Below are 18,119 nucleotides of genomic sequence, written 5' to 3' on the forward strand. Positions count from 1 at the left end.
TTACACGCCTGAGGCTAATTTAAAATTTCAAGTTGTGACTATGAAATGAAGTGTGCTTTGTGACCTCATGAGAAAGACAGTGAAACACAAATCAAATCAACCACGTATGAAGTGCTTGTAGCCCACTCTATGTTATAAGACAGGTGCAAGAATCAGCTCTTGGACACACAGTTCACGTTACTGTTGTCTACTCTTAGTGTTAGGTTGAGGAGCAGCAGTTCCACCGATCCTCTGTCAAAGGGCAAGTCTTGCCCTAAGGGGGGCAAAGAAAGAGAGAGAGAGAGAGGGTGAGAGAGACTTAGAGACAGAGAGAGAGTGAGGTCTGGAGTTAAAGGTCAACACCGCTGACTCCACTGAGGGAAATAAAAGCTCAAATGTCTTGCCATTTTAACGAAAAGGGTAAAAACGCCCGTCAGCACTCGTTTATATGTTTCAGATGATCCAATACTGATGAGCCTTTCTTAATCTGCAGGATGAAGTCCAATCCTTGAAAGCACTGAACTTTGTTTTGTAAATGGCAAATTCAAACTAATCCACTTCTATTACACCAGCCCATTATTTACCTTTATTCATTTAAATTTATATATCTACAACTCAGATACCCAATGCTGAAACAGCTTTATTTAGATACGTCCTGAATCTTTGCAGATCAACTCCAAAACATGTAAGGAAAATCATGTGTAGCAGGGCTTAATAAAGCTATGAAATTCAAATTCAAATTCAAATTTTATTTGTCACGTACACAGTCATACGATATGAAGTGCACAGCTTCAGATAAACATGCTTATTATCAGGAATATCTGAGCCATTGCGGAAAGTTTGGATAACCTTTGACAGCATTTATTTTCAAGGTGCAGCGTCTCGTGTCGTTTAGCACGGTTCAGTGCACTCATGTGTCGAAACATTAGGTAAAAAAAAAATCTACCATTCGGAGCACTAAATCATTTTATTTGGGATAAATGGGATAACTGAAACATTAGAATCTACAAGCTGCTGTAAAATACTTTCCAGATATTATAATAGGCCTATAAAATAATTAAACGATATGCATATAATATCTGTTTGTACAGTTATTGGATAAAGGGGGAATCTATTTGAATTTGACAAGTTAAATTCTATCCTTCTCTGTACTAAGTGGAGGCAGGTCAAGGCTCTAGGATGATTGCTTCCCTGCCGGATCTTTATTTTGATTTGAACCCTAATTGAGCCCAAAAAGAGAGTGCTGTTTCAAGAACAGAGGTCTTCTCTTGTCTGGATGACCTCGAGGGGACGGCCCTTACCGTGAACCCACACACACGCGCGCACGGAGTAGCAGCAGAGGCTTACGCACAAGACCGTAATTCTCTTTTTCTTGGTAACCCCCATTTGCTATTGTGCTCGTCCAATCGCTGGATGCCCTCGACTCATTAAGCGTTTGACTTGACGTTTCACTATACTGCTACTTCCTTCTATCCATTTCGCTCTCCTCCTGTGGGCACCGAGGGATCGCAGTCTCGGCCATGACTACACGTCCCAACACAGCGCAAAGGCAGCATCGCTGGAAATGACTGCTTGGACTTTAGATTGCGTTGAGGCACGATCAAAAGAGAATCCATCGGCTTCTTGTGTAAAAGCATCGCGACATCGATAGATCATGCAGGAAAAACTGACGGTCACTCAGGCTCCCACTTCATCGAGGGCGTCGTCGTTTTTTATCGAGAATCTGCTGAGCAAGAGGCAGGATGTAGAGGAGTCGATGACCGATAGAAGTCGAGGGGACATCTCCACCGAAAGACAACTAAACGCATATCACACCGACACAAGCGGCTCAGTGCCCGACGTAAACTCATTAGCTCGGTCTCTATACCGAGACTCGCTGTTGCAGTGGTACCGCGAAGGGACTGCGTTCAACTTTAGAGCTTTGGAAACACCACACAGTAAGTATAGAACAGCTTCACGAGCCACGAGAACATGTTAAATATTGGTTAGAAAACAGTTCGTGCCTAAAATAAGTTAAAGGTCTTTTCACTTGCCCGTGTGCAGTGCAACAAGACATTTTTTAACTATTGATCTTACAATAATATATATATTAAATGTATTGGTGTAAGTTTTCCATATAGTTCTTTTAAAAAATATAGTTTCGCTTGATAAACATACAGAAAGTGTTCCGGAATGCGCCTAATGAGTCTTGTGGATCCGTACTTTGGTGTCAGGATTTCAGTCACATAGATTGACTCATAGAAAATACAAGCAAGTCACGAGTCACTTCTCTGCTCTTTAAATATAACCTAGATAAAATCAGCAAACTTGAAGCGAGTGAGGTGTGACACCCACACTTGTAACTATGGTTCTCCGTTTACTCATCCTTAGTTGACCGAGCTCTCCTATCTATAGACCACAGTAGGAGTATTAAAAGTCATCTTTTTTTAATGGTGAAAAAAGCTGGGGCATTTTTGAGCTGCAAAACACATGCAAGTCTTAACGTTTTCGTGTCTGAAATTCGTTCTCTATTGACGGCATGGCTGCTTGTCATGAGATCCATGGTATGGCTTGAAGATTACGCACACGGATTACGCACAAAAACCCAGAATACAAAGCAAAACAAAAACGAAGTACGGAACGTCGACATGACGCTTTTACGCACATTCGGTGGATTTGTGACACTCATATGCAACCTCAGAACAAAGTGCCCCACCCTTTGGTGTTCACAGCCAAATACGCTTATTTTAAAACTCCAATATCACCATACTGTGTTTACATGTAATGAAAGTCCCATATCAATACCAACAGCCAAACATTAAATTAGTATTTACTAGCATATTTGGGAAGATGTTGTTGGACTCTTATTTATATTTATAATAATAAGTATCATAATCGGGCCTGAAACCGCTTAGTCGAATGTATTATGTGTTATGCAATCCAGTCAAAACGCCTAAGCTTTGCCCATGCTTGTCCAAACTTTTGACAAGGGGTATACTACGACACACAATAAACACGATTTTTAAACAGGTGAAAATTTCACTTTTATTTTTGTTTTCTGGTGCAACAATAAGTGTGTCGACAGTTTGACTCTTCGAAGATTATCCTATGAACCAGTTACTATAAGAAACAGTTTGAAGGACGGTGTAGCCAGTTAAAAAATCTGACTGAAGATAACGGAGTATTTGGAGAATGTGTATCTTAATGTCTGATTGTCTTTTTTAAGCAAGTTCTTCTGTTGCATTGTCTCCCTTTAGGTCCAAAAGACAGTACAGGTTCACTAGATCCATGCTGCTCATTATCAACCAGCGACAGGGCTTCACCGGCTGTGTCTGAGCCGATAACTGAGGACAGCGACGAACCTGACAGGAAAACGGGCGACAGCAACCTCACGGAAGACGTGGAGGACGCGCAAAACGTTTCTGACGCACGTACAGAACAAGACGCTTCATCTGACGCAACTTTCGCCAGGAAAAAGAAAACCCGAACCGTGTTCAGTCGCAGTCAGGTATTTCAACTGGAGTCCACTTTCGATGTGAAGCGCTACCTGAGCAGCTCAGAGAGGGCCGGTTTGGCAGCATCTCTTCACCTGACAGAGACTCAGGTCAAAATCTGGTTTCAAAACCGGAGGAATAAATGGAAGAGGCAGCTGGCGGCTGATCTAGAGGCTGCACAAATCCCAAACTCTACCCAGCGGATTGTCAGGGTCCCAATTCTGTATCATGAAGGACCCACACCAGCACTGGGTTTCAGCTTAAACGGACATCCCGTTTCTCAAACCGTGGGAAGCTTCTCCAGCCCCATCAACTACCCTCTATCGACGTTTGCTCACTCAATGAGCATGCTAAGATCGCAGATGACAGGACTGGTGTAAAGACTGACTTATCAAACTGTATGCTAATAACACAAAACCACCTCGTTTTTATTAATTGTGCAATAACCTCCAACACCGCCGAAAAGGTTGTCTGCACTCAAAGACAGTCCGCAGAGTCCATATGACACAAAGTAGCGAACCATCTTTATATGTCGGTGCATAAACTCCGACAAGAGTGCTGCTCTTGCATAGCATAACCCCTAATACAGTCAAGCATGGCAAGGCCTCCAGGGCAGCGGAGGCCGAAGATGAATACTGTATGTTTAAATACACACTTATTTTTGCAAACTTTTGTATTTAAAGTCACACATTTTTCCATCTTTGTCACTTTTCACTTAATAAATAAAAAAAAACAAGCACAAACTATCAGCATTTGTGTTGTTTGTAAACATATATGTGACAGAAACACTGCATTTTTCTTTTACTTCTGCCAGTCTAACAATCATCATGAAGGATTGCACACCTATGTATATAGGGAATGAAGTGGATCAGTGTGTTTGGAACAAAGCTTAAAGTGTTCCGGAAACAAAGTTAAGTTTAATGCAGTTTTTGAACTTTTGTAGCATCCGGCTAAACCTTAGCATGATCGCCTATACAATATACTATAAACCCTTGTGTGCCTTTATTAAAGTGAACTAACTAACATGTATATAATTACAATATATAATAATAACAATGCACAAAGGAGGCAGTGAGAGTATACAAAAGAGCACTACAGCCAAGCGAAACATTTGACTGAAACGCTGTCTGAAGACTTTGCTGTTCATTTGGGAGAAAGTAAGGTAATCAATATGGAAGAAAAAAAAATCACGTCTAAAAACGTGTTTTCACAACTTAAGATACGTTTCTGAAGGTGAAATAGGTCCATTTAAAAGGGTGCAAATGAAAAAGTATATATGAAATATGCAAAAGTAATAAAATTACAGAAAGCGTAATTAATACAAAGTGAACTCTAACGGGAAGCTTTATTATTAGCTACATCTGGAGCGTTTTAATGACAAAAATGTAGCCATCAGCAATAAAATAGGCGTTAATTACAAAATACAGAGGCACACTGAAAACAGTCACGATTTTGTGAATGTGGCGTGATTTAAATCAAAGTATGTTTTTGGTTTCTAATTAATATTTTACTTTTACTTAAAAAAGGCTATTCTATATAAAGCTACAGAAAATGCATCAAGCCACGATTTGCAAAGACAAAAAGCTAATATCCGAATTCGAGAAGATTTTATTTATTTATTCATTTTTTTGTTGGGGGGGGGGGGGGGGGGGGGCGTCAACAAATTCCTCAGATAAACACGTACTGCTACATTAAGCCAGTCTCGTTTCAGTCAAATTTGATATTAAGCTGACAAATACTTAAATATTTAACGCTCTGAGCACGCAAATCACACTCAAGTAGCTGCGTGGCCCACTTCACAAAAAGGGGGGTTGAAAACTACAATAAAAAAAAACCGTGTCAGAGCGTACCTAGTCTACTGTATATGCTGTAAAATTAAACTGCTTGATTATCCTGGGGAATCCCTGCAGGGCTCCGGACGATTTTCCTCGCAGCAGATGCATGAAGATGAGGGGGAGTCAGAAAAGACTGGGGGTTGTTGGTCTAGGCACAACACCACTTTCCAGCCCCCCCACTTTTTCCCTGCCATTCCTGCGCTGTTATTGGTCACTGCTAAACGTTTCTTTGGGCCAATCAGCAAGGACACAGCGCTCCATCCTGTGTGTGTAGCAGCGACGCGTACAGAGCACAGCCAGCCCAGCAGGCTCTGCTCAGTGACTGCTGCTATGGTGTATCGAGACGAAGTGGTGAGATTAACGTCCCGGTTTAGAGTTAAGGACGAATAGACTCGAGGAAGTAAACAAGAGAGGACTTGGAGCGACTTGGAGAATATGAACAAAGCAGAAGCACCACGTCGCCCGACCGCCTCTCTAAAATTCACTATCGACAACATCCTCAACCTCAAGACAAGCGGCAGTAACTGTGACACTTGTCAATCCGCCGGATCGCAGGATGAACTGGCCACAGCGATGCGTAAAGACAGTTTTCATCACGAAGAGAAAGGAACTCAAGCCAGACAGGACCCGGACAGGCTCAACGACAGTGGTAAGAGCTTTGAACCAATTTCTATCTGTGTTCATATTTACGCACAGCTCGCACTCGTCGATAATTCAGTTTAACGTGACAGCAGAGTTTGAGTAATGACCACAGTGGGTTAATCAAAGTGTCATTTTATTGCAGAGTTAATCACAGACTGTAGCGGATCAACGGAAACGGTCGTCATCAGCCGCGGGAATCAGAGGAAGGTGACGGAGGCGCGCTTCGAGAGCGGGGACAGCAGTTGCGATGACAGCAGCTCTCCCACCGCAGCCACAGACCCCCACAAAGGAGGGAGCCCAGGCAAGAAGAATAAAATGATAACGAAAAAGAAAACACGCACTATTTTTTCAAAGAGACAGATTTTTCAGCTGGAGTCTACTTTTGACATGAAACGTTACCTGAGCAGCGCAGAGCGCGCCTGCCTTGCCAGTTCGTTGCAGCTCACGGAGACCCAGGTAAAAATATGGTTTCAGAACCGTAGGAATAAATTGAAAAGACAAATTTCTAACGAAATCGAGGGACCAGTTAGCGATTTCCCCGAGACTGGAAAGCCTGTGGTGGTGGGGCAACTCCCGGCTTTGTACAAAGAGAGCAACCTGCTGGGGAGATGCCTGCTGCCCGTGCCTCTGCCCGTGGTCTACCCGGGAAGTAGCACGCCTTACCTCTGCTTCTCAAACGCCAGCAAGTACTTCAGCCTGTATGAAGGGGACGTATGATGCTTTTAACAATTCCCTGCAGTGAAAGAGACACTTTTAGTGGTCTGTTGCCAACTTTGAAGCATTTAAGGTGGTTTAGATGGAGGAGACGGCTCTGCGGCCTTAACTGTTGAGTAAGACTGCAACTACAGTGGCAGGGGAGTAGTTACATATCACATACAAATAAGCGGATTCAGTATTATTTATTTTCAGTCATCTGTGGGTTTTGTAGAGGCCTGACACGAAACCTATTGTTACACATTGCCCTGTACAGATCAATCTCAGGCTACGCTAATGATAGCCCGAGGGAGGCCCAAAACAATATAATTTAGATCATTTTATTGTTTACATTATTATTATTATTGTTATTATTATTGACAAAAGCATATCCAGCAGCCTAAGCCACCAAAGAAATTATTATATCCGATTTGCATGCATTTCCTATATCATAAATGAATTTTGAATTTTACTGAAATTATCTTTGTATTTAAATGAATGTAATTAACATTTTATTCTGTTTCACGCATGTGTTTTGTTTTTCTGAATATTTTATCATTCTTACTTTGTTTCACGTTTGCCTGTGGGCCCATTACACCTTTTATTGAAATTGTAATTAAAATATCTTCAAGAAATATTTCACAGAATTGATTCAGTATTTTGCAGTGACCCTTGTGTTTCGGACATAAATTGTATACAGTTTCACAAAACTGTATATAATACGCTATGGATGCAGTTGTTGGTTAATTAATTTTCTCAATATCTTTGCTAAGAGGATTCTGTAGGACCTATTGACTGAAAAGAAATAAAAAACACAGCTGCAAAAAGGTAAATCATGCAAAAGCGTAAACATGTGGCCTCTGTAAAAACCACTCAATGTAAATTTGTTTTAAATTACACCAGGCTGCTGTATCCTAACCTCTATGGGTGAAAGGACAAGGCTTAGGCAAAATAGTGGCACACTAACATAGATAATTTGTTAAATTTGGAGGGCAGTACTTTATACTACATTCATTTTAAATACCTTACAGCCAGCTGAATATTATTATTATACTGAGTCATAAAAGACAAACCATGGAGTAACAACCTCAGTATGTCTGGGGAAAAAAAGTGTCACTTTTATCTTCAACTGAATTAAAAAAAAACGGCATATTAGAGGCATAACTACAAATGACAGTAAATGAAATTGGCAATACAATGTGAGACTAATTCTGTTTTACCTTAAGAAAAAAAACTGTTTACATTGAAGCAAAGTGGTTACACATTCAGACATTCCCTTCTGTTTCTGTAGGTAAATACTTCAGGTTACACTTGGTTACGATGTGCTATATCAGAGGAGAAATAACATGAGACTAATCTTGTAACTTGCTGAGAAACTAAAATATTTTGGAAAACTTTTGACCCAAAGATGTAGAGCTGACAGATGTAGATATGAGGTGAAGCTCCTCCTTCCCCATTTGGTTATGACAGAAAGCCTACCTAAATTCTCCTTCTGTCCAGCGCTCAGTGTGCAAACCAATGTACACATATCTCCATCATGACTTTAAGCATACACAATGGGAAGCTTTTCGCCCACTCCCGTGAAGCCAAGCCAAGGCTCTTTCCTTTTGAGTTAACTTCTTTTGTGTCAGCTGTATTAGCAAGGGGATATTTACACCCAGGACTCCAGAGTGAATTAATGCACTTCCCCCAAAACAGAAACAAGGCTATCTGCTTTCTGGAGTTCTTATTTCTGAGATAAGATGTCTTAGCTGTTTAAATTATATAGCTAACAAGAAGGAAAATAAAAAGAGAAAGTAACTGGTAATGATCCCTAACTACAGCAAATAACATGTTTTTTAAATGGCGATATAATATGCATTTTCAGAATTTAAAGCATGCATTGTGGTATACCTAACAAGGTATAAAACGATAGTCATTGTCTAATACTTGTCTTCTGTTAAAGGAAAAAATGATGCAAAATAATGTAAAAAAAATTAAATCTAGATTTATAGTGTTTTTACTAAAAAACAAGTAACATTTGTCTGCAAAATATCTTAAAACACTGTGATGGTGTTTCACAGGGTAACATTGTGATGTTTCAAATCTTATGATTTTCCCAAGACCAAAGATAATTTGTTATTTCACTGATGCCCGCAGGGAGTCTGAGCGTGCCACAAGCATAATACCCTTGACTTAGACTAAGTGGTCCATCACAGACAACAGAAGAAAACATAATTGAAAACAATAATTTGTCAAAAACAATAATGGCATTTTCTCCACTAACAAAAATTCTCGCTCTGCATTGAATGAGCTGAAAGTGAGCTAACCTTATCAGTACTGCCCTTTGACCCCCACGGGGCACTTTGCCGAAACACTTAACCTGCACATTTATAATAGCATAGGCCTAAATCATACCGAGTAATCTATACTATCTACTACGGAGGTATAATCACATAGTTAAAATGAAGTTACTTAAGAGAAAAACAGGCCACTATGTGTTCATTACCGATCCTCTGTGGCAAATAAAGGAATCTCAGAGGCATTCACATCTATCATTGTGTGTGATTCAGACATCGACTCCATCGAGTGTGTGTGTTCACTGAAGAAAAGAGGCCTGTTATGTCTGGCAGGCTGTCTCGTGTTTCAGAGCTGCTGGAGAGTCACACTGCTCCGTACCCACAATCCCCAGCGGCTACCAGCTCAGACATGACGGCGGACTGTCAAGATACGAGGTGTGGCCAAATGGTATATTATTAACCTTCAAGCCATAGTTAATGGAGAAGATTATGCCGTCTTCAAGGCACCAAGGCTTTCAGCTGTTGGACTGTAGAGAATAAAGTAAACACTTTGATAATCAGCTTGATTTGTTATGTGTCACATACATAAACACACAAATTGAGTTCAGTACTTCTCATAAGAAGTGTTAATTGCTTCCACCACTGTACTCGCTTCATTTTGTCACTCTGTCCTCTTCTCCCATTCTTACTGTGCTTCCCTCTCGCCTCTTGCCCTGTCATAGCTCATCACAGTAATCTGCGCACTGAAGCCCGACTGTGTGCGCCTGTGACTGAATGAGAGGGACTGAGCAGGAGAGTGTGTAACACTGAAAGAGATGGAGGGGGAGAGGGAGAGATCACTCAGAACCAGTTGATGAGTGTGTGTTTGTGTTGGAAAAACTACGATCACATTTGTATTTCTGCATGGGTCTGTGCCTCTCTATAGCCGAGGTCTGTTTGGTCAGGAGCGAGGAAGTGCTGTCTCTGTTGGATGGAGAGCAACTCCAAGTGTGTGTATGTGTGCGCACATTATGCCTGTGTAAAGCTCTGGCAGCTCCTTTCTGCATGACTAGGCGGGGGCCCCTTTCTTAGCTCGCCTATTACTTTAACCTCTGTTGACCTCTCGCTGTCAACTGACAAAGGTCATCGCCCAGGATGATGGGAGAGCCCATCCATTAAAGTACAGAAAAGACTGTCACCAAAAGATTTCACATGGGAGATTTTCTTTAACTGAAATTCTATTTTTGGCTTCATAGGGCAATGGTGTGGGTTTGTCACAAACATTTTCAACACTTTTCCAGGGAAGTAAAACTAAAGGGGAAGAATAATATTCGGTGAAAAAGTATTCATGCCTCTGAGCATTCAACAATTCTGCCAAAACAAAATAAGAAAAGAAAATATTTGCAAAAGAGTATTTTTATTTGTGCTCTCCAGCCTCAGTCAGCACTGCAAAAGTCTGCAAATGGATTCTCTGGGGAGTCCCAATGCCCTGTAGGGCAACCCTACACAAAAACTTCATGACACAGCACATTGTAAAGTAAACAACAAGGCTATTAGTTAGAGGTGGAAATCTGAGACACAAGATCTGTGTATGTGTCACACTTAAGGACTGTTTGATGGCCTATTGATCTGCTTATTTAGACACCCCCCACTCCATAATGCAAATTGCTTGAGGAAATTGAATGATGCCGAAGGGGATGAACTGAGATAAAAGCAAATGATACAGAGACAGAGATAATAGGCGAGAGAGTGCAGGGATGAGGGAGGACGAGACCACATTGGAAGGTGTCCAATATTTAATTGTAAGCCAAGCTAAGTGAGAGAGTGAAAACGCTCATGAACTAAATGAACTAAGTGACACTACGCTGGAAAATGGGTTTGTTTTAAGTTTACATTAACACTGAAATTTATACCAGTTTTCTCTGCGTCATCCTGGTTAGCTGCAGCTTTTTGAGAGTTCTGTTTTGCATTTCAAAAGCCCGAGTCAAACTAGCTGTGCTATGACTCATTCACTGTGATTAGATACTTACAATGAATGAGTTGCCCTAACTTAGTCGGCACTTTAAAAGAGAACAATTTTGCGTAATATTTTTAAGTTCTGGGAACTAATTACATTTGCAGTGTTCGCCATACTTGGCTTGACATATTTCTTACAATTTGTTAACTCAGTTTTACCTCCAGGATGGCACGGTGATGCAGTGGTTAGCACTTGGTTCCATCTCCTGGGGTCTGTACATGATTCTTGCTTTGTTTGCATGTTCTGTTCATGCCTGGGTGGGTCGCCTCCAAATAGTCTTCCTTCCTCTTACACTCAAAAGACATGCATTTTTTGTAAAATTGCAGTGGTTAGGTAACTGTAAGTGTGGGTGTGAGAGTATGTGGTTGTCTGCTTTAGCCCTGGGATAAAACCCAAGTCAGATGAGTAATTAAGAAAATGGATGGACGAATGAATGGATGGAGATTTTAGATAAGGAACTTCCTGGTTCTGCACGAAGTGAAAAGGTACTTGCCAAAATTCATAAAAATTCTTACCTTATCCTGATTAATGTCTCATTTATTTATAAAAATTGTTTTATTTCGATTTTTAAATAAATATTCTAAAATCTCTGCCCATTCATCCATTTTCTAATAAAAATGTGAGTTTTTAATTTCATGTTTCTGTTTCATATAACACACACACACACACACACACACACACACACACACACACACACACACACACACACACACACACACACACACACACACACACCAGAGCATATCAATTAAAGAACATCATCTCTAACACTCTCCCTCACGTCCTGTCCCCTCACACACCCTTGTCAGGATAATGTGCCATTAATCTACCACTGAAAACACATTATAGGCCAATCAATAGGTACAATGGAAGGATAAAGGCAGAGGAAAGAGGAGAAGGAAGGAGGAAAAGGACAGAAGACAGGGCAGGGATATTCAGAGTCTGGGGGGACATCTCTGAGTGAGAGTGGGGGCATCAACACTTATCCATAGCCCCAGAGAATGAGCTCCTCTATGTGTGGACATGGAATACTCTGTGTGGTTTCATGCTTGTAGTCAATATAAGTCCATTAACAACAAATAGTTAGAGTGTCCTAACTTTTTTTTTTTTTTAACTCGTTCTTCCTGCTTTCCATCTTTTCACAAATCAGCATTACCAACAGTCTGGCTGGACTTCATTTCAATGCCTTATTCTTAATTTTACTCATGAAATTTTATATTTAAGCCTGTTTAATCCCTGGGTTTTAATTAAAGGTTTATGCGTTACTGTCAGTGTCCTGGTTTTTGGTCCCCAGACAGCTAAAACGAAGCTTATCAACATTACATTGTAAACATGGTAGTTACTGGGTTTTTTTCCCCAAGACAACCGTTTGAATCAGTCAAAATTTTGAAATGTCATTAGATCTACACTTGCGCCACAAATATTTGTCATATATACAACACATATAAGCCCCAGAGCTCCTGTTAATTCATGTTCATGTTTACAGTTTGACAGATTATAGGAATTATACCAATTAATAAAACATCCCATTTGTTTTAGGGGCTTAAATGAAATTGAAAATAATAGAACTGTGGTAACCAGCAAAATAATGAGACCATCTAAAGAGTTTATGAACCTAACTGCAAATGTATTCTTTCAGGTATGATTGCTGCATTAACAATATTTTTTGTTTTGTTTTTTACTTCCCCTTGGTAGAAGATGATGAGACAGGTGAGGATATGTCCTAAATCTTGGCAAAACTTTTATTTTGGAAGAAATATTATCCAAACATGTCAAAGAGCTGTACTTAACTGTTCCAAAGCCTGTTACGTGCGCACACATACATACACATAGATGGTCTATAACACCTTAAACCGAGAGGTTCATTCAGGCTTCCTGCACACACCTTGATGATCATGTACCACAAAATGCGGTCATGCAGATCTAAGCAGAACAGAACATGTAGTGTGCATGAAGCAGAGCTGACCTGCGTGCCTCTATAGTGACATGACACACGAGAAGTCCCAGGAGACCAGAGAGTAACTGGCCTGCTGCCATTTACAGCGTCACTTGATGATGCTGAATAAACAGCTGCAATGAAACCCAGTCCCCAAAGAACAACCGACCACTATGAAGATCTTAAAGAGGCTAGCGAAAAGAACAAAATTTAGGCAATAAAATGGCAATCTAAGAAACCCACATCCAAACATTGGACGGGGAACACCAAGATATACTAATCCATGCTATCTGCGCCATCATTAAATCCAAAGAAAAAAGCAGCAGGCCGCATTTGGCACAGTTGGCACTGAAGAATACCAGATGGTTATATTTTTTTAAAAGTGCTACTCTTTCATTTTAAAGAATTGGTACAATGTAGTCTAGGAGCAAATAACTAAAACTAATTTAACTCCAGGGGAAAAAAAAGGTATAAAAAAAAAATTTACGATCTCACTTTGTTGAGCAGACATTATCGTACATGAGGTGTTGAGTCGATAGCTCTCAATAGTATCTACAAAAATATTGTGAAACTGACACCCTACTTCAGCTCTGATAACTTAACAATGTGCATATAATTTATTATGTGAATTAATTTTAACTGCACAATTAGGAAAATACTTACATTAAATTTCACTGCAAAATTACATTGAAACACTTCATGAAATAAGAACATAAAAACATGATTAAGTAAAAAAATACATAGGCAGAAAAAGTTATGGCATTGTCATTGCCCAAGCTACACTGATTTCTCTGTGATGATGAACAGCTCTCCCAGTTTTAATGTTGTGGCACATTGGGTCTCCAACAACAAAGCCTAGAGGAGCAGTTTCTGGTGTTTTGCCTATGAGTGTTTCTCACCAGTTTACTAGCTGATGTAGAGAGTTCACACAAAAGAAGCGCTTGTTTTATCATAGATAAATTCTTGTTGCAACTAACATTTAAACCAAATTGGTACCTTTAGAGTTTAAACTGAGCCTTCTTGTAGTGAGTGCAATGAAGAAACACTAAGAAAGAAGTTTATTGGCATTACATATGTTTAGCTGTTATTCTGATGAAATTGACAAGACATTTATCAAACAGTAAGAACGCCATCTCAGAGTTAGAGATGTTGTGGAGTTCTACATCGATACAACAGATATCTGCTTGGGTGCAGACTCGGACATAATTATCATTTTCTAGTTTTACATTTAGTCCAGTTTGAGTGAAGTTCACTAAAATAAAGAGCAGCACAAGCATTAGAGCAGTGAAGCTGGTTTAACAGGTGTTAAGGTGGACACAGCCGTGTGTAACGAGTTCCTCGGTAGTAGATGGTTAAGAGTTATAGCAAAACGGTGTAATTCAACATTATTTGTGAATTCAAGATGTGCACAGACATATCGTTATCGGAATATGTGATTATTTGTGTAGTAAACATCACATGCTTAAAGGACTATGAAGTTCTCCTTTCAACAGCTCAAAACAGTATTCAAGGTATGTGAAGAATGTAGAAGCATCTTAAATAATGTATATACAGCCAGTCGTCTTCGTCCCATGTGAAACGTTAAAGTTGCAACATGTGTCCACCCATCTCAGTCTCTTGCCTGCTTTGAGGTGCCTGAGCACTATGTCAGCCGTTGCTTTGGCTCATGACAGCTCTAATCAGACTGGAAAGGTAAAAGGCAAGAAGCCAGACAAAGGTTGAACCCGGTCCTCCAAGCTAGAGGGTTGGGCATGGAGCTAACAACTCATTCCTGTAAAACAACATCATGTAACACAGAAACATCAACGTCCACAGTAACTGGCAGGGAAAACAGGTACATAAGAGGAGCTGAGAGACTATAATATATGTGGAGTGTATATTAAATTTGCATGAAAACTAATCCGTTGAATATGAGAAGAGCTGCTGTGTTATGGGAGCTAAATTATTATCCTGTACGAGACAGCTTGAGCCTTTTTTTAATCCAGTTTGAGTTGTATTTTTCTTCAACATGAGTGTAGTTGTTAGAATTGTTGTGATAACTCACTGTTGCCTCCCAACACACCTCTTAGCTGTGAAATGAGTGGATCTTTTGAGGCTTGTGCTCCCTTCTGGCCAGTTCTCGGGACACTAAGTGCTCTGTAATAGCTGGCAATCAGCACATAAGGACAGAAACCAACGTCTGGCCCTCAGGAAAGAAATATAAATAAATAAGATGAATAACTAAAAGCTCTGTGTCCTCTTGATCACGTATTGCAATGGGCATGTGTTTTATAATGAATATAGATTGAGTGTATGAAAAATTCATGGTCCAGGGATGGTGTGAGACAGGTGGGTTAGTGGTAGTGAGGAGGGGGTATTGGGGGATTGGTGGGCTAATGGTGTGAAATCTCATCCCAAGTGAACGGAAATGAAAAAAGGAAAATTCCTCTTGGTCCGGAAACCTCCAAACATGTTCCATTTGTGATGCCTCAACTGGGATACTGCAGAGATGCTTTCAGCAAATACCTTTAGGATCAGTTTTACTTGATTTTTCTAGTACATCAAAAAGCTTATAGACTTCAACATGATTGCAGAATATATATATATAATGCATACAATGTTGTTTCCAAAAGTTAGGACTTTCATCACAACCAAGATAGGTTTTTACATTTGTTGTGTCTGTAATTTTCAATTAAATGTAAGTTTAAAATGCTTGCGAATCCCTGAATTCTCATTTCACTGACCCTAGCATTCCAACATTTTTGGAAACATGGTTGTAGAAAAGCATCTGCATTTATAATGACTTCATAATTCCTATGTGATGTTGCAAAACACTCTTGCTCAAGTAAGGGGTTACAAAATGCTTTAACATTTGGCTTCCCTTGAAGTCCCCTATACAGCCCCATTACCTAATTCATTTGCATGAAGCCTACACCTAACAGCCATAAATAGTTAAAGCACTCCATTGGTCAGCGGAGAGGTGTCTGGGGACACAGGCTGACTAAGAACAGCCCAGGGGCCAGATGAAGAATAACTGAGTAGACTGCTGCTGAGGGAGAACATATTGTGCCTGACAAGAACAAACAGACTGATAAACAAGTGGCTTGGGGTGGGGAAGCATTTTAGGCAAGCATGAGACAGAGAGCCGCCTGTAAGCGGAGAGTCAGAAGAGATGAGCCGAGATGAGCACAGACTCCAAAAATAGTTACATCGAAATCTCAGGAGAGCTCAGGCATGTATCGTTTATATAGTTACCTGGGATCAGCCTCAACTGTGTTTGTATACATACAGAGGTATGTTTGGGTCACCTGCCTGAAGGAATATTTCATGATATGTACATGCACGGGCATGCTCGTGTGAATTTTCTGTTTTAATTCAGTCTGGAATGAATCGTTAAACACCAGAAAGCACTAATGTAACCCTGGTTAACCCTGGCACACCGAGGCAACTGAAATGCCATGTTCATCACTACATTGCACACCAATTAAGCAGACAGAAAAGGGATGAACAGGAGACTGAAGCTGACATAAACAACTTTTGCCCTGCAGCGCCAAGATTGTCTATCAATAATAATGTTCAAGTCTCACAGAATGATCTCCCAACAACAATAAAGGAAGATGTCATCTATCTTTTGAGAGTCGAACTACTGCCGGCACTTTGCCGCTTGCAGTCAGACAGAAAAAATAACCCTGTCTGGAAGTAAATATTTTGTTCTGTGATTTAGGGGCAGATTATAACTAAAGTGTTTTAAAGTGTCATTTGGGGTTACAGAACTGAGACAAATTTTTTGAAATAACCAACTTCTAGCAGCAGGCATAATAAAAACTTGATAGTCTTTTGGGAGGGTTTAATAATATAACAAGAACATGTGGACTTGCTAGAGTTAAGTACACTTAGGAGTGCACTCTAAAGTGTTGCAGAGGAGATACCAGATGACAAGTGGGGACGGGGAGGTGCCAGGAAGATGGTTAACAAACTGCAGCTTTGAATTTAGGTCAATTCTCTATCTGTCGAGGAAACAGATTTCCCTCTAAGGTAATTGGAATTAAACAACCATACAAGTCCCCAGATCTGATTAACCGAGTGTGTCATAAAGCACTTAATATTTCTACTACAACATTCTAACCTAGAGGCAGTTAATGGGAATATTTTCCATTCATAAGCAAGTACTGCTGAGTGCTAGTGTCTAGATGTTATGATGCAGAAGACTGAACAGTAAGTTTAAGAGCATTCCACTTGTGTGTGCAAACACGAGCGTGAGTCTGTATAGGTGTGTGTGTGTGTGTGTCTATGTGTGTGTAGCCTGTCTCTGCTATCAGGAGGTTTTAATAGAGTAGTATATTCCTTTGCATTTTACATGACTCTAGGGCACACTGCTCTCACTTGTCTGCTCTGCTCAGATCAGACGCTTAAATTGGAGCATAGAATGGACTACAAGTCTTCAGACTATCTGCCTCTGTAGTCTGTGTGTGACTTTATGTATTTTTGTAGGCATCTGTATGTGTGCCTACTTGCCAGTGTTTGTCTGTCTGTTTGCTAAACAAAACCTGAGTTAATATAACTAATTACTCTAAGGAAAAATGCTACTGGCCTGAATTACAACAAAAGTGGCTGACCTGTGCTCAAGTAATTCTCATAAGTGCAAACACAAATTTTCTACCCTTTCTACCATACCACTTCCTGATGGCTTAACTCCCATTTGGTGCTACTAATGCAACACAACACAAAAACCTTACACAGCTCCACCAATGACAATGTCTCCCATCATCTGATACTTGAATTTTATCCATAATAGCAGCAATTTGTTGCTGTTATATAAATGCGAAACCCTATGTGTTTGAGTATAGCCTTTTAATGATCATATTATTTAATACATTATTTAATACCTTCACAAATTGTGAAACTAGTTGTGTATTTAATTTAAGAAGTGCAGTTTTATCAAAAATGAATAACAATTTCAACACATGCCTCTTATGGTGTGTAGGCTAACGTGTGCTTGGCAAATAAAACAAACAAACAAACAAACAAAGATCCCTGCTTTGATTCTGTCCGGAGACACAGAAAGGGCATCTGGTGTAAAAACTCTACCAAATCAAACATGTGGAACAGCTGAAAGTAGACTGAACTAAACACTTCAATGTATTTTTACAACTTTAACTGTCTGTATTTGATTACACTAGCAATTCTGCCAGTGCAAGTATTTTCCCCCCCCCAAAAAATGTAGCACCTACTATTGGCTAAGGTGTTAAAAATGTTTTCTGTTTGTTTGTTTGTGTGTAAATCCTATACCAGTGACATCACTTACCA

General features: G+C 40.0%; 2 protein-coding genes across 2 annotated transcripts; both read left to right on the plus strand.

Moving 5' to 3' along the window:
- The first annotated feature begins 1,348 nt into the window (after positions 1–1,348).
- hmx1 (H6 family homeobox 1) lies at positions 1,349–4,184 on the plus strand. Its single transcript, XM_085278731.1, has 2 exons — positions 1,349–1,916; positions 3,216–4,184. The coding sequence occupies exons 1-2, from the start codon at positions 1,634–1,636 to the stop codon at positions 3,830–3,832; spliced, it is 900 nt and encodes a 299-aa protein (XP_085134857.1). The 5' UTR covers positions 1,349–1,633; the 3' UTR covers positions 3,833–4,184.
- A 1,343-nt stretch (positions 4,185–5,527) lies between these two features.
- Positions 5,528–7,247, plus strand: hmx4 (H6 family homeobox 4). The gene is made up of 2 exons (XM_085278732.1): positions 5,528–5,936; positions 6,072–7,247. Exons 1-2 carry the CDS (start codon positions 5,723–5,725, stop codon positions 6,644–6,646), a joined length of 789 nt encoding a protein of 262 aa, XP_085134858.1. The 5' UTR covers positions 5,528–5,722; the 3' UTR covers positions 6,647–7,247.
- The last annotated feature ends 10,872 nt before the right edge of the window (positions 7,248–18,119 follow it).

Source organism: Mchenga conophoros, linkage group LG6 (genome assembly GCF_057382185.1).
Source record: "Mchenga conophoros isolate Kocher_MC1m ecotype Shallow Benthic linkage group LG6, M_conophoros_male_GT1.1, whole genome shotgun sequence".
Taxonomy (NCBI): Eukaryota; Metazoa; Chordata; class Actinopteri; order Cichliformes; family Cichlidae; genus Mchenga; species Mchenga conophoros.